Source organism: Phocoena sinus, chromosome 11 (genome assembly GCF_008692025.1).
Source record: "Phocoena sinus isolate mPhoSin1 chromosome 11, mPhoSin1.pri, whole genome shotgun sequence".
In the NCBI taxonomy this organism is placed as follows: domain Eukaryota; kingdom Metazoa; phylum Chordata; class Mammalia; order Artiodactyla; family Phocoenidae; genus Phocoena; species Phocoena sinus.
In genome coordinates this window covers 54855664-54873329 of record NC_045773.1, presented here as the reverse complement: position 1 = coordinate 54873329, position 17666 = coordinate 54855664, and the positions used below count along the sequence as shown (strand labels likewise).

The 17666-nt window shown below is 39.0% G+C and overlaps 1 protein-coding gene across 7 annotated transcripts in view; it reads left to right on the top strand.

The window, feature by feature from the left end:
- Positions 1-17666, top strand: part of RBMS3 (RNA binding motif single stranded interacting protein 3) — a 738234-nt gene that overhangs the window by 155934 nt on the left and 564634 nt on the right. For 4 of the 7 annotated variants that reach the window (XM_032649775.1, XM_032649779.1, XM_032649776.1 and 1 more), the window contains exon 2: positions 12524-12696. In XM_032649775.1, coding sequence (XP_032505666.1) covers positions 12524-12696 — 173 coding nt within the window. The remainder of the gene's footprint in view (positions 1-12523; positions 12697-17666) is intronic. The other 3 variants (XM_032649773.1, XM_032649778.1, XM_032649774.1) reach the window with 1 other exon arrangement.

The following is a 17666-nucleotide window of genomic DNA, read 5'->3' as shown; positions in this document are numbered from 1 at the left end:
GAATTCTCATATGTTCTGTTTTACATATGTAGCACAGATTAAATTTGTATTGGTTATCTGAGAATTAGAACTCTTTGGTCTTTCTTTGGTATAATATAAATTTTCTCTAAATAGACCCCTTCTTCAAGTCAAAATTCTGGACAGAAATTTTAAAGCTAGCAACTTCAGGAATTCTACGTATAGGAAAGAAATAGTTTATTTGCAAAACTATAAGGAAGGGTAATTCTAGGCTGCTTTCCTGTCCATGTCTTATAAACTTGAACAAGTTGATTACCCATTATCTGCCATAGTGTTGGGTTCTGTATGATGTTGGTTATAAGCAGAAGGGGTGCTGTGATACATATGTGTTTTATGTTACATACGTAACTTAATATGTAAAGCTGGCTTATTAAAATGTTTAACTCTACACACTGTTCATTAGACCCATTTACTGAATTACAGAATCCTTATAAAATTACAGATATTATGATTTCAAGGAGGCAGCTTTTATCACTACTGAAATAGTTAGTACTATAGTTAGTACTATACTTTTTGCTTTGGCAATAGATGTTGTCATAGTTTAGCTTCTTACATTTGGTTGTCTCTGTTTTGATTCTGCTCAAGATGTGATCAGATTCATGGAGTTAATGGTCTGCCCTTAAAGAGTTTAAGTGGGTCTCGAGTGTTTGTACATCAAGGGGTGATGACATAAAAATATTTTCTTTTCAAGGAGTTCTCTGTTGGCTAATGAGAGGCAGGTTTTCTTTGAGTCCATCATTCTTCAAGGGATTCTTATGTTTCCTGTACTGTTACATCATTAGATCATGGAGATTCACTAAATCTGTCTGCACATTCTGCCCTCGCACCCTCTCAGGGTGCCCTCTAGTCCTAGAAGCTGAGACAAAACCACCAAGAAATTGTTATTCTGTCTTCCCAGGATATTCTAGCTCCTTCTTTGTATGCATATAAACCCTTTCCTTTGTTTATGTCTTCTAGGATGTTGGGCATTTCATCTGTGGTCACATCTGTTTGTGATGCAGTGGGGCCCTGGCACTGGCTGGTACCATTTATGAAAGCTGATGGCTAAGTTTTCAGAAATTTTGTCAGCCAACTGTTGAACTGTTAGTAGGTTAAAATCAGCCAAATAAAATTGCGTATATGACAAAAATCAGCAAACCTATATATACATCAGGGCTTTTTCGGTTTTGTTTTTGTTTTTTCCTTAGAGACCTGGAATACCAGCATAGTACTAATTCTGAGTTAGTTTTCTGTTTTGATCCTCACTCTGGCCAATTTGTCTTCTACGGAATAGAGCAAGAACTGTGGCTTCTTTTGGAGAAGCAAAAGCAATGGTCACTCTTCAAAATGTCTTTTAGTGATTATCCTTTAGAAATGGTTCGTATCTCTGTTTGCCAAGTAACACATAGGATTCTCCAAACCAAAGAAAACAAAACAAAATAAAATCATTCTCTGGAATATTGGAGATGTGTAATAAGTACTTCGGAACGTAAATATGTATGACTATCCCATTTGTGTACAATCCTAGGGCACATAGCATACTTGTTAGAAATGAAGGAGATAATTAAACAGAAATAAGCAGTTTAAGCAATTGTTTACCCACAAAGTCTTCTTGTAGGGCAACAATTTTAAAAAACCTAATTATATTTAGAGTTGGAAGCTATGAAATTGGTACAGTTTATTTTGTGTATATAAAGTTCCTTGTAAGAGGGTAGACATTTAGTAGTTAGTGTGTTATTTAACCCATATGCGTTTTTCCACAGGAGATAAGATAGATCTTATTTTAATGAGCACTTTCACAATTTGTAGATATTTTCTCAAAATTTGTGTATTCTGAAAATGACTTTCCCTTGTGAAAGTTTATGTTTATCTTAAAAATTCTTTTGAGGGTCTTGTCATCAGTTTATCTGAAGGCAATTAGTATCAGTAGCTGAAATAGTACTAACTGAACCTAATTTCTCATTGAAGAATGACATTTCTTAGTTTCTAATGGAGAGAATTTCAGTTTGGCAAGCATCAGTGGATTGTTTACTTTGCATTGGAAGATTTTAAACCAGGCAAACCCAAGTTCACTAGACCATTCAAGAGACCAACCAGTACACGTCTTACTCAACAGATCATGATTGTTTATAATAACAATGAATATTGTAAAAATGCTTTAAGGTTGATGTAATAATGGTAGCTATCCCCTATAGAAGGCTTACTGTGTTCCAAGTTTTATTCTCAGTACTTTCCACATAATTACTCATTTGAAATGTTTACAATCTTCTAAGGTAGTTATTATCCCATTTTCAGATGGGGAAGCTGAGGCAAAAGCAGTTAGGTAATTTGCCCAAGGTCATACAGACAATGAGTGGTACAGCAGGATTGAAACCTGGGTGGTGTGGCTTCAGGATCTAGGGTCTTAGTGGCTGTACAGTGACAATAACACTTCCTTCTTCATCTTGAGTCTTTGGAGAGTCTCCCAATTAAGGGCAAATACCCTTTTGTTGCCAGTCTCTGAAGCCTTAATCACTTATTTTAAAAGGACAAGAGTAATTTGGAGAAGGAAAAGCAGGACTGTCTTATTATTGGGGGTAGTTCATTCTGTTGATTATGGAGGATATCCCTGTGCAAAATAAATCTCCAATAATCATACAAAAAAGAGCATGCATCAAAAATTGGATTTGGTTTCGGAAACTCTCTAAAGCACAAGGTGGATTGACTGAAAATATACTGGGAAAAGGAACACTTATAGAGGTTTATGATCATGAGAAATAGAAGTTTGAATGTGTAAATATCTCATATGTTTCTTATTTTTAAATTATCATAAATTTGATAACAATATAAATGTGTAATATTCATTTTATTATCAGATCTTTTTTTTTTTCTTGAACTTGAGCATTAATCTATTCTTACAGTTACCATCTCGGCCCAAAATACCATAAATGTTGAAAATATATTCATAGAAAATTATCCACAAGTGTTCCTTCCAGTTTTTATAATGAAGCAATTACTTTGTAGGTATTAATTCCTGTCACAATTAATTGATCTGTGTTCTTTGTCTTCTTGAGGAAATTATTGTGTTTTATAGTCTAAATTTCTTAGATTTAGGACTTTCAAAGTGTTGATTCTGTTCCCATTTAACTTTGCTGCAACAATAAAATATGAATGAACTGGCTAATAAAATAACACAATTATTTTATGTCATGGAATATGGGTTATTTTTTATGAATTTGCTGAATTGCCCCGGAAGTTCACTATATGAAAGCATTCTCATTTTTCACCTTGGTCTAGTTTAAAGAGAAATAAGGTTGGTAGAATAACAGACAACATGGGGTCGGGGTGTTCTTTTGGGGGGATGTGCAGGTGAAGTAGATGATGTTGTATTGAAAATGCAAAGCTTCCTTCTCAGACATAAAGCTCATCTGCCAAAAACAGAGACATTTATTCTGTACCAGTAGTTTACCTCAGTTGCTTTCTTTTCTTGGTATTTAGCAATTTTTGCAATACAGATGAAACCTTGATTATTAGTTAAACACAGATAAAATACATCTTGTCCTTCCCACAGATTATATTTGACTTCCTGTAAATCTCTTTTAATGATGACTACTCTGGGTCAGGGGAAGTATCAGTTGAGAGAGAGATTTTAGACACCAAAATCTAGACCCACTCAGGAGGGAGAAAAAACTGAAATGTGGCCTCTACTGAAAGGAGATCAACTGCCCTTAAAAATGTATGAGGAGCAGCAAAGACATTGCGACAATTATTCTGCTCAGTGTGTTGAGGTGCTATATATGCGTAGGGTATTGTGGGAGGCAGGGCCTTGGAATTGCCAGAATGATCTCCATCAGCACGTGCAGTAGAACTTCCTGCCAAGATCACCATGTTCTGTGCCCGCCTGTTCGACATAGCACTTAGTAGCCAGTGGTCTTGAACATTGGAAATGTGGCTAGTATGACTGAGGGATTGAATTCTTTCTTTCACTTTATTTGAATTAATTATCTTTACATTTAAATAGCTACATGTGACTAGTGGCTACTGTCTTGGACTGCACATATCTAAGGTTAAATCTGGGATTAACTGGAATGAAGACCGTCCAGCTTCAGGTCCCGGACGTGCTGCAGGGTAGCTAAACAGCCTTGGAAAACCCTGTAACCTGCCCAAGCCTCAGTATTCCCAGCTCCAAGATGGGCATAATAATAGGACCTACTTCTAAAAGTTCTGATATCATGAAATAAAGCAGTGAGTATAAAGCTCTTTGAACTGTGCCTGGCCTAAAATATATGCTCAACAAACATTAGCCTGTGCTATTCTTTTTCATTATTTTGTGACCTTCTATAGATTTTAAGAATGTAGAAACTGAAAAAGAGATAGAAGTGAAATAGATCTAAAGTAATAAACAAAAAAGTCCATGACATGTGATAGAATTTTAGGTTTACTGGAGGAATATGTGAGATGGACATATAGAGAAAGTAATTATAGGGTGGCTATATATTCCAATTTGCTTTGGACGGTTTCAATTTATACCTTGTGTCCTGGTTTAATTATTAATATCTACTCTTTTGTTCTCAAAAGTATCCCAATGGTGTTGTAAGGTACATTTTTAGAGTCACCCTGGAGGAAGACATAGGCATACAGCCCACTTATTCCAAGTGGAGGGAAAAAGATGCATGCACATGTGACTATAAAGGTGTGGGCTGGAGGGACATTATAAAGGTGGGATGGGAGCTTGGACAAGGAAAGTAGATGTTATTTTATGTGGTATTTATGCTGTTATTACATTGCTCCCAAGTCATCATAGATCTACTTTCAGAAAAACTAAATTCTGATTTAATTGGACACAATGATTTGGTGTGTCAAAAAAGCCTTACATTATTTGATGTTCTGATTGGCCTTCTGTTATCGATAGCAATTTTTGTTACACAAAATCAAAGTTTGAAACAAACTGCTTTCTTTTTATCACTGATTAGCTGCCTCATTCTATCTGTTTCCATGACTGAAAACTTTGAAAGTGTTTACTGAGTTGCAATAAAGTACCAGGTTGACATAACTTACGGTGGGTGTTCTTTAAGCTACATCTATTGGTCTCTATTCTATTTAGGCATATATTAGAAAGCTAGAGAGTTAATTGTTGGCAATATTGCTAATTGTGATTTTAGGGAAACAGTGTATTAAACTGTGAAACATAGAATATTGTAAAAAAAAAATGAGGAAAACCTTCAAAATTAGAGATTACGGGGGGAGAACTAAACTAAAAATTTAAGTAAACATATAAGGTACAAGAATGTGACTCAACTGTAATTGTTTGACTCTCCCCAAGTCCCTCCCTTACTCTGATGGCATTGTGAATCAAGGTGCTGACCACTGGCTCTCCTGGAGGTCTCCGTCAATAGCTGATGGGGACCTGTTTTGGATTTTCACTCTTCTCCCAGTGATCCTAGCCCATCATGAAAGCAGACATTTGAGTTTATCTCTGAAGTATTCCCTAGACAGAACAGAGGTACCATACAGGGATTAGTTGCTCTCAGGATTTCTGGGGAATTCTAACAATTATCGTTATACTGTAGTGGACTTTGTAATCTCCACCTGGGGAACCAGTCATGGCTCAATTTTTGCAGGAGGAACCAATCATTATCAATCTAGGAATCGTGAGCTGTTTAGGTTATTTGCAAAGTGTAGACTTGACTTTTTAAACTAAGTAAGCACCTCAAATTTCAAAGTCTGTCTGAATTTTGTTTATTTTTCCTTGAAAAGATCAAGAGTTGGCCACATTAAAAGAAGGGTTGGGGCAGAGACCAGATGTCATTGACATTTGGAGAATTGAGCAATCTTTATAAAAATTCATTCCATCATTTATAGTAGTCACTCCTCTCAAGCTTGTAAATTTATTAATGAAACTGGGTTATAGCTGCTTGAAATGAACAATAACTATTTTACTTGTGTTTCCAAGTACCATGAATTTTAAAATGTCATTTAATATTGAAACCTCTGAATGGAGTTCAGTGACTTCAGATTAAGCCTATTTGTAAATAGCACAGAGCAATTTGTGATGATGCAACTGCTGGGGTTTTCAAATACTAGTATTTAGTGCAAAAGTGAATCTCATCCTAACAGAATTTTAATCAAACCTCAGTAGTAGTAGTGATGTGTAAATACCTTGAAATTCATCATCTAGTCCATCCACAGTGATTGTTTCATCAGTGCTTAGTGCTTTTCGGTTCTTGATAAAAACGGCAAACCCCAGTTCTAATGACATAGTTTCATCTCAAGAATAGTGGCTGCCATACCTAAAAAAAAAGATTGACTCTTGTAGCTCCCGCTTAAAGGTAAATTTCTCCAACTGGGACTGAGAAATCCGTGTTCATTTTAAGGATCTGCCTCGTGATGATGATGCAAATGTTAAGAACAAAAAATAATTTGTTTAGTGTTGACTCTGTGCCAGGCACTGTGTTAAATCTTTTACGTGCAATTTATAAAGTAAGGCCTCACAACTGACCTCTGAGGTAAGATCATCATAATCCGTCCTTTACTCATGACTAGTTAGTGGTGGTATGGATTCTGAGCGGGCAATCTGGAGCTCTTACGCATCCTGTTACCATTGTTGACAGCAGCTATTACGTAGGCCCGTGGCCAGAATGTGCAAATGAATGCCTTTTGTGGGGAATTTTGTCCTTTAGTACTCATTTCCATATCTGAGCTCCAGATAGGCAAAGTGAACTGGGGCAGGTTTTTGCCAAACTCTGTTATAAAAGGTATAACTGAAACGATTGTTTTCTACAGTCATAGTCTCCAGAATGGAGAGGCAATTGCCTAGCATAAAATTGCAAAGCCATCCTGTATGTGGTTCATGAAACTGTGGCTACAGTCACATGGCTTGCCTTAGATATTAATTTAGCCGCATTTCTTATTGCTTGCATGGACAATATTCTTCTTCACCCTCATTTGAGGCTGTTACAGACACTACAGTGATTGCCATGATTCCTGTCACATCCACAGCAGCATCCACCGAGCAAAGGATTGCATGCGTACGTGCAGGCTAAATAATGTATGATGCAAGACAGGAATGTGGTCTGTATTCATTTCTGGAGAGTGAAAGAGTTGCCATGTCAGTCTCACGGGAGACTTTATCCAGGGCTTTACCCTTGAGTGGATAAAAGAGTACAAATTCTCTTGCACTGGAGATGAATAAAAACAAATTGGGGAGACCATCAGCAGAGCAGACTGCTGCATGATGGAGTCCAAGGCTACCCAAAACCACCAGACCAACTGCTTCAGGATCCTGCCAGCAACCAGACGCTGGGAAGAGAATTGACTGCAGTTTGGCATCAAGGCCTTGTGATTCCCAGACAAGAGGAATCGCATGCAGAAAATATTTAAAATTCTCTTTGTAAAAGAGTTATGTTTTCAATCACAGGGAGAAGTATGTTTCAGACCTAGTCTGCTGCAAAGGAAATGTGGCAGAGGGTTATTTACAAAGGGTGAAGGTACTGGCGTAAGAAGTTGAACTTTGGTTAGGTGAGGGGTGTTTCAATGAATAGTTTTAGGCCGTTGAGTCATTGTCATTATTCCACAATGGGGACTGTATTGGCCATTCAAGGAGAGGGGATGGATCTCTATAAAGCAGTGGCTCCCAACCAGGGACGATGTCATAACCCCAGGGCCCATTTGACAATATCTGGGACATTTTGGGTTGTCACAGCTTGAGGGGAGCGTAGCACAACTGGCATCTAGTGGTAGAAGACAGGGGTACTGTTAAATATCCTACACAAGACAGCCCTCCACAACAAAGAACTATCCTGTCCAAAATGTCAGCAGGGCCGAGGAGGGGGTCCCTGGTTTAAAAGGACCTGGTTAATGTCTGTGCATAACAACACGTCCTTCAGACAGGTGTTCATCCAAGGTAACCTGACATTGTATAAAAGACGATTTTTAATGTTTTATTTTATTGATGTGTGAACATGTATTTGATGTACCAAATGCTTTCTGTTTAAAAAATAAACAGGAAAACAAACAAACAAAAACACAACTCACATCCCTCTCCAGTTTATCTCCAAAGTACCTAAGGATTAAAAACACAAATGGGCCGCCCTCCAAACCACACATTTTCCAAGAATGTAGGAGGACCTGGTTGATTCACTTTTCAAACTTGAAAAATGAGGCATATTAACAAAGCACACTAAATGAATCAGCTGCTTAGGATGATCTACAAGCCACTTCATTTTTCTGTTATTAAATAACAAACCATGAATCTTGACAAATGAACCCCCTTGTTTGACATTATTTGAAAAACTCATAACACACTCGCTTCTGATGGTGACTTCCCCTTTGAAATTAAATTTAAGATGGACTTCATTTAAATTCTGATAGAGGGAAAGGTCTTGTTAACCTTCCTTGTGACTGTATGCTGTTTATCATCTTCATTCTTTTCCTCCCCCTTTACACTTGGATGGGCCAGAGCTCCCGGAAGGGTGTCATCCTGCAGAGTTCATTGCAAGGAAGCCTTTTGTGTTTATTGGTGCCCATATCATGAAGAGGAGAGGTTATGTATTAAGTGTTGTGTGGGGCTGTGTGGCTTCTGGGGTCAGATTCCCTAGGTTCAAACTGGAGCTCCAGCTGCACGACCTTGAGAAAGTCATTTGCCCTTTCTGTGCCTCAGTTTTCTCATTTGTAAACCCAGAAGAAAATGATTTGCCTCATCGGGCTGTTGTGAAGATAACATATAACATGCTTAGCAAGCAGATGGCAAATGTTACCTCTAATTATTTGAATAGTTATTTTAAATATAGCATCTTCCAAAATGGATGCTAAGTCATTTTATTTAATTTCCTAAAGAGGACGCTGGTACGGATTGGCTGATTTTAGCAGCCCCGACATGTGGCTAAGAGGGCTTTAGCCCCCATGTAAGAATACCTAACAGACCCTCCCAGCATTGCCACCATGAATAAACACCTAAGAAAAATCTGCATACTTGCCAAGCATATGCAGCTTCAAGACAAGCCCTCTATCCCCCTCCTCAATCCAGTACCATCTGAAGACCCTCTTCTGAAAGTCTGCTGTTCCTACTGGTTTTAACAAGCTGACACTGCAAATTCGTGGCAATGCCCTGCCCTGGTACAGTTCAGCATTACAATGTTCTGTATCCCCAGACTCTTAAGTCCTCACCTTTCCTAAATAGGATTTATAAAGTGTGACTTTGATCAATATAGCAAAGCCAATGTTATCTGAGGGAAATAATAGTTTTAAGTAACATTTTAAAATGTCTTTCTTAGTACCTCAAAATGATTTAAACGTTAATCAATGATAAAATCACAAATCCATCTAAAAACAAAGAATTGAGAAAGGAATCAGAGCCACTTTTAATCAGGAAAGTGGCTGCTGTGACCCACTGACCCCTAAAGGTTATCGTCGCTCCTTTTTTTTTAGAGATGCCATAGTTCAGTCATTTGTCTTTGGCAGCCAGAGTATGCAAAACTGCTTTTGCTTTTCACGTATTAATTCAAGCCTATGCATTTGTCAGACATTCTAGGAACCTTCTGCCAACGTTTTGTTGATTAAAGAATGTGTATTTTGAAAATGAGTAGAAAGGAAGGAATTTATAATTCTTAAAACAAAAGAATGATTTACAATGTAGAATGCTACCTGAATCGTTCAGTGTATCATCAACAGATAAACGAAAATATTAAGGACTAGCAAGAGTGTTGGCACTGACTCTTAAAACCTGTGAAGTGATTGGTTCAATAAGACTGAGAAAGTCTACATCTTTCAGTAGAATTTCTAGAACTCACAAACAAGAATAGGGCATAGAAAACCACTTTTCACTGTATGTATTTTTCAAAGGGCTTTTGAAATACATCCTTCTCTACAAGAATCTGGTGCTTCCACTACTATTTTTAAATTATATACCTCATTTCCATGCATACAAGTTCCCCATACTCATCCTAGCTTCGATTTGCTTTGACCGTTTTGTTTTAATTTTTCCCACTGGGCCCTTTGGAGGGCACATTTATTGTTTTAGGCACCATGCAATTTACTAAATGGTGTCCGGTTATGGAAATGCTTGCAAAGACCCCTGGGGCAAGAAAAGAATTAAGTCAACACAGATTGATCATCCTGTAGTTGGTGTTTTCTTATTTGATCAGTCAAGGGCTCATTCGGTCTGAACTGGTCCATCTGATCTGTGACACATAAAGCTAGACGCATTTTTCAGGCTCCCTGGTGGTTTTAAAGGCTATGCAGTGGGAAAAACTGCTTTAAACAAAGCCTCATTTTAAAAGAAGCCTGAGTACAGAATGGAATTCAAAGAATTTGGAGAGAGGGGAGGTGAAAGTGGTAAGAAACAGCTTGAAAAAAGCCCTGGGAAATTTAAAAGAATAACTGCACAGGAGGGAAGTCAAAGATAAATCCCATCTGTTCTGTTGTGAGATACACAGACCAGGACACCGCTTCGGCAAGGCCGTATTGAACACCTACTAAGTGCAGGACCTGTAAAGAGGTAGAGCTTAAGTGTTCTGGGGCATCGGAGGAGCGAAGTAGAATTCGTAGGTCAAGAGAGAATACTTTTTAAATCTCAGCCAAGAAACTTTATTCAGCTTTATGCAGATATGACATTCCAAAAGGCAATGAATACCCGTTATTTTATTCAAGTATTGAGAATGGAAGGTATTCTCCCGTGTAATTCATTTTCAAATTGTACGTTAAAAATGTTGGTCATAGATTAAGTAATACTGAATAAGTGGTTGAATGCAGCTAACACCAAGGTTTCTAGCATGGAGGCTGCAAGAATGACAGCAAGATGGAAAGCAATGGGTCTTTGTGATGGGTGGGTGGCTGTGTGGGGAGTGGGAGAGAAAAGACCAGAGGGAATGAGTTACATTTTCACATGTTGCATCCAAGAGGCCTTGTATTATAGCCAATTGGGAATATGGACTGGGGCAAATCTGAAATCCTGGATGGTATAAAATGAATTATTGTAGCAAGAAACAAAACCGGACACAGCCTCCTGTCTTTACGAGCTAACTGCTGTGATCACTCAGTTTTTATTGTGTGGGATGTAGCTTGAGTATTTACGAAGCATCCACTTGCTATTGGATAAGTACTCACCTCCTACCCCTGATAAAACAGCTAATGAATCTTCAGGTTAGAACTCAGCCAAAGTGTGCCCCCTGGAATCATGATTGATGCATTCACTGTGTATTTACGTAACATTCTAGATTATAGTTGAGAAAACCTGGGATAGATTTAAAGACTAATATCACTTGCCAGACAGATATGAATCACAAATATCATCATCATTATTATTATTTCTTGGCCGTGCCACATGGTATGCAGGATCCTAGTTCCCCAACCAGGGATTGAACCCACGCCCCCTGCAGTGGAAGTGTGGAGTCTTAACCACTGGACCACCAGGGAATTCCCATTATCATCATTATTTCTTGTGTTTTTGTTATTGCTAACTCTTATTGTACACTTACTATGTCCAGGAACCATTTTGTTTGCGTTAACTCATTGAGTTTTTGTAAAGACCCTATGATGTAGGGGAGTACTAATTTTATCCTACTCATATTAATGAGAATGCTGCATCTCAGAGAGGTTCAGGCACCCCAAAGATCACACAGCCAATAATAAACACATCATGGACTCAAACCCAGACAGTCAGTGTAATTTTAGAACTTTTGAAGATATGCCTGTATGAAAAGGAAATAAAGGATAAAGTGTAATATACCTCCTAATTCTGGCATGTATAATTATAAAGATCCTCACATTGCATACTCCAAGTCACTGGGGGTCATCTTATCATTTACATTTTGTAATAACACAGTGTGACAGGTTAGACCAATGGTTCTTTACTGGGAGAGAGTTCCCCACCCTAGGGGACACTTGGCAGTGTGTGGACACATTTTTGGTCCCACGACTGGGGGATGGGTGCTACTAGAATCTGGTGGGTATAGGCCAAGGATGCTGCCACCAGCCTACAATGAACAGAACAGTCCCGGCGACAAAGAATTATCCTGCCCAGTATATCAGTAGTGCCTCAGCTGAGACTTTCAATCAGAGTGATTCAAAGAGGAGAGAATAGTAGCTCAGTTTGCAAATAAAGGGCATTCACCATAAAGGAGCAGATTTGGGAATGGGAGAACGAGATAAGATGGAGTCATTCACTCATTGGTTAATTCGTAGCATTGCTATTTATAGAGTGATCACACTGGAGAGTAATGGTGAGGAAAGCAATATGAGGAAGTTTCTTTGGAGAAAAGGAGGGAAGACGGAGTAGAGGCAAGGCAAAGATGCTTGGCTGTCACAGGTGAGCTGGGCCAGAGCTTCAGTGCACCCAGGAGAGAACTGTGCTAGGCTGATCCAAATGCAGGGCCAGATGGGGGGAGAGCAAGTGATGTTCTCAGAAGTACCCCAGAGTAGGGACATGAACACGAGTGTGCATGCATGGATTGGAGAGGCTGAGAAGCTTGCATTGCTTTCGAGTTGCTCTGCTGGCCTGGGAATAGGTTGCTGGCTTTGTTTTTCCAGTAACAGCCTTTTCTGTTTCCAGCAGTCCTATGCACCAGCTCCCCACCCCATGGCTCCTCCCAGCCCCAGCACAAACAGCAGCAGCAACCACAGCAGCAGCAACAGCAGCGGGGAACAGTTGAGTAAAACCAACCTGTACATTCGAGGCCTCCCGCCAGGCACCACTGACCAGGACCTAATCAAGCTGTGCCAACCGTAAGTGCCCCCCGCCCTCTGCGCCATTTCCAACCTCATCCTTGCCCACATGGGCTCGTCCATGTGGGGTTGGGTTTTGCACCCAATGTACCCAGTGAGGAAGACTCTTGCTGTAGAAACGGGGCTTAAATTTAAGATCTGAGTCCAGCTTATTTTGGGAATGGAGTTTGTTTGCCTTTTGCTTTGAAAGAGAAGGTTCTTGAATAGAGAGACATAGGGTTGCTGGCTGATGTGCATGTATTGACCAAGAAGATGAGGAGCAATCATGGAGTTGGGTCCTCACACCTTGTGGCTGGTGGGTTCTCATACCTTATGGTTGGTGGGTTCTCATACCTTGTGGCCAGTGGGTTCTCACACCTTGTGATTGGTGGGTTCTCACACCTTGTGGCCGGTGGGTTCCCACACCTTGTGGCTGGTAGGTTCTCACACCTGTGGTTGGTGGAATCAATGATGAATCTCATGAAAGAAACTGTGCTCTTTTTTTCGGAGAGGTATTAGTGATGGGGATCGCAAAAACTCAGAAGTGGTAGATTTCAGAATGGTCACCTGCTGTGTTGCAAAGCTCTTCTTGTCAGTTCTTGCTTGGTAAATGTAAGTTCAGCTGGGACCAGGTAATTGGAAAATTAGAAGGCTAATCCTTTTGTTTCCTTGAAAACATCTATTTCCAAGTCCAGTGAAGCTATTCCCACCAAAGCCAAGAACCGCACTCACCTAGTTTTATATTTCCCAGGAAATATGGTAGTGACTAAATGCCCTTCCAAGATGTTTTCTTTCATCTACTATCTACCAACACTTATGTTATTAACTCTCTTATTTCTGTGCAAATCAATTAAACATATTTAAGTTTACCCTCCAAATTAAATGAATAGTGGATAACAAATTAAGAAACATAGGCCTGGATTTTTAGATTGCTGTCTGATTATTTTCTTTTTTTTTGATACGCGGGCCTCTCACTGTTGTGGCCTCTCCCGTTGCGGAGCACAGGCTCTGGACGCGCAGGCTCAGCGGCCGTGGCTCACGGGCCTAGCCCCTCCACGGCATGTGGGATTTTCCCAGACCGGGGCACGAACCCGTGTCCCCTGCATTGGCAGGCGGACTCTCAACCACTGTGCCACCAGGGAAGCCCCTGTCTGATTATTTTCAAAGTAATATCAGTGCAGCTATTTGTCACTTGACTGTGCGTTAGCTGGGTATTTTTAAGTTGGGGGAAACTATTACTCAGTTTTTCTTTTGCTGTTTTGCAATGCTTTTATAAGAAGGTTGAGAGGATATTTATTTTGTAAATTTTCCAACCTCTAAAATTTTGGAAGAGGAAAACAAGGCAGATAGTATTTATTTGCCTTTGTTCTGGTTTTGAAGATTGGGAACAAATATCAAAACAACAGGAAGTGGCAGATTACACAAAACACAAATACATAACTATATAATCAGTTGACAAGGCAGTATGTAGACTAGGGTAGGGGCACCCTGCTCTATCAACTGCCTTGATTTGTGAAAGAGGTAAGACAGAACATTGAAAAAGAAATATTTATTTGAAAGCAGTTAAAGAAAAGAAAGAAAGGTGCTAGGGATAAGATATACAAATATGTTAGGTTTTGGTCTATAAAATGTTGAGGTTGAGAACTGGAAGGTAAATCACTCAACATTTTTTAATTTTTTTGCTAGTGTTAGAAAATTCTAAACTATTTTGATAAATAAGGGCTTTGAAAATGTGAAAGATGACGGACTTTATATTAGAAGCTTCAGATGAATAATCTCCTGTAATGGATACTGATGTGAAAAAGAAGGCCAGCCATTATCTTTGTGTGTGAATCTTATTCATAAAAAATATTGGTGGGTTTTAAGGGAAGATTCTTTCCCACTTGTTGAGCTTGTTGAAACACAGATTTCTGGGCCCCTGAGATTGTGATTTCACTAGGTCTGGGCTGGAGCCGGAGAATGTAAATTTCAGCAGGTTCCCTGGTGTTGTCATGATGCTGCTGGTTTTTTGAGAAATACTTCTTTAAAAAAAAAAAGGCACAACTTAAAAGTTGAGAATTATGTTTTATTGGGCAGACTTGCTGAGGGCTTAAGTCTGGGAGGCAGCTTCTCAGACAGCTCTGAGGGACAGCTCTGAAGAGGTAAAGGAGGAACCAGGAGATACAGGAGTTTTTGCAACAAAGACCAGGTAGTCAGAACATCAAAAGATTACTGTTAATTAAGGAAAACCAGGCATCTCAAGTTAACGAATTTAGTGTTTTTCTGTATATGGGCAGATTCAAGAGTCTGGACTCATTGAAATCATCCCTTGGAGATGTACCTTAACTATCTAGGGCCAGTATCCTGCTTTTCTTCATCCTGAATCTCCTCAGGATGCACAGGGTGGCTTCAGTGGCTGACGGCTTGGTGTCCGCAACCTCCTTTGTTTACTGATGTAGCAGTTGACCTTTTTCATCCACATATCTCTACATTAATACAAAGTCCACTGACTATTTCTAACGCAGAAAGTCTCACTAAATATGTGAAGGTATTTGAGGTGGTGTATTATAACCTGCTTGGCCACCGTGTGATCTTGTGGCAAATCATTTACTGTCTTTGAGCCTCCGTCTCCTCGTATAAAAGAGTGGGCTGGGTTTGATTATTTCTAGGTTTCCTGTAGTACCAGTGGTGTACTGCAGCTGCCTCTGACTGAGGCACCAGAGCCAATGGTTAAATATTCAGGAATTCTTGAGTGATTTGTTACATACTCAGTATCTTGAAATTGGCCATGGTGGGAGTATTTATATCACAGGAATCAGCAAGACCTATAAATGAGGGCTTTTAAAATTCTATGTAGTTTTTTTTTTGAGAGCTGGTTTATGAACATACCACTGATGTAGCATTATACTATGAATTTCTGTATCAGTGTTCATTTCTGCAAAGATATTGCCAGAAATTTATAAATGGAAAGGGTTACCTAAAGTCTGCATTGGCATTTTTAACTCAGGAAAGAGATCTAGTGGCACAAGAACATTATGTTTGAGGGAAAAAAATGTTTTGTTTGTGTTTCTTCTGTTTATTTGAGAAATTTAAAGAATGCCAAGGGCACAGAGGGTAGTGGTTACTTGTTCATATTAATTTTTGCTGGCTAATAAGACCTGGCCCATGTTATTGTTATTGTAAAAATGTTTGTGGGTTCTTCAATTATTGAAGTGGTCTGGACCTGAGGTTTATTGCCGAGATTTGCTTTCCGGGACACTGAAAGAACTAATGTGACCGGGCAGCATAATGTAGAGGAAATAGCCATGTGCTGAGAGTTTGGGGTTTCACTCCTGGCTGTGCCATCAACTGGGTATGTGACCCTAGACAAGTGACTTGTCCCCTCTTAATTTTGGTTTTCCCCATGTATAAAATAATTTGTTTATACATGATAATCTTTTAAATATTTTTTACTTTAAAAGCCTGATAGTTCATTGAGGCCCTCACTAGTTAGCAGAAAAACCTACTCTGGTCACCTTTCACCAATCCCCTTTTACAGTGTTGGCAGGGCCACTGCCTGAGCTGATTCCGCTGCATGAATATGACCTGAGAGCTGGGGACGCCTTTGTTAGGGACCATTGTAAGTCCTTTATAAAATCCTGGTTTCCTCTCTTGTAGTGGTGATGTCTTAGAGGGCTCCTTGCTCTTTTAAATTAGCATTCTTCTAAAGATTCAAATCATCTTGCATTCCTATGACTCATCCAACACTTTAAAATAATGTTACCTACAAAACAGATAATATTTGTAGGTTTCAATTATCTTGCCATCAGGATCAATTTTCCATGGTTATTTCTATGAAATTATAAGAACTTTCAGAGTTACTATTCCCTTATATTATAAGAAGTACAATATTTTCTAATATCCATAGTAATAAAATAATAGAAAACAGAGATATATTAAAAAGGGAGAGACATAGCAGATTATCTGGCATTAGAATACAATATCCATATGAATACTAATGAACAGTAAGAAAATGATATTAAAGGAAAGAAATTGCATTATTTCTCAATGTATTATCTGAAAGCAAATTCTGATTAAGAGATTCCATTCACATTTATCATCAAAGCTCCTATGGTTGGATCACAAGTAAAGTCAAGGAAAGAAGGCAAGACTAAAGAATAGACATGAAGAATCATTTTACTCTATGGAAAATCTCGCTAGTTATACCTATGTTTTGGATGAATACATGGCATTGTGTGTCTTGTAAGAAATACTAGTGTTAAAGACCTTGTAATGTCTTTTTTAAAAACATTTAATTTTACTTATTTTTTTATACAGCAGGTTCTTATTAGTTATCCATTTTATACACATTAGTGTATATATATCAATCCCAATCTCCCAATTCATCCCACTACCACCACCTCCCCCTGCCACTTTCCCCCCTTGGTGTCCTTACATTTGTTCCCTACATCTGTGTCTCTATTTCTGCCCTGCAAACAAGACCTTGCGACGTTTTTACCTTGAAAAGTTTCAAGGAATTTCATTGTGTTCTCAATCAAGAAATTTTCACAGAGCACCTATTGCATGCCAGATAGTGTGCTAAAGATTCAGTGGTGAGTACATTTAGATAAAGGTCTTGCTTTAGCAGAGATTATATTTTGATAGGGAAAATGGAAATCAATGAAATGATCGTGTGATTTGATATAAAATTGCAACTACAAATGCGACAAAAAGAGAGGAGCATGGAAATAAGAGGATTTGTAACATGGGATGAGACCTTGTTAAGGCAATGGGCAAAGGAATCTCTGAGCTAAGATCAGAAAGAGTAGGAATAGGTTTAACTAAATGAGGAAGGAAGGGAAGAGCATTCTAGGCAGAAGGAACTCCATGTGTGCAGAACCAATGGCTGGAGGGAACATGGCAAAGACAAGAGGCTGAGCAAGGGGCAAGTTGTTATAGCAGAGAGAGGGGGTGGAGCCTGGGGCAACATGACCTGGAAACATGGAAGGGGTATGGTGATCCCTTTGTATGTC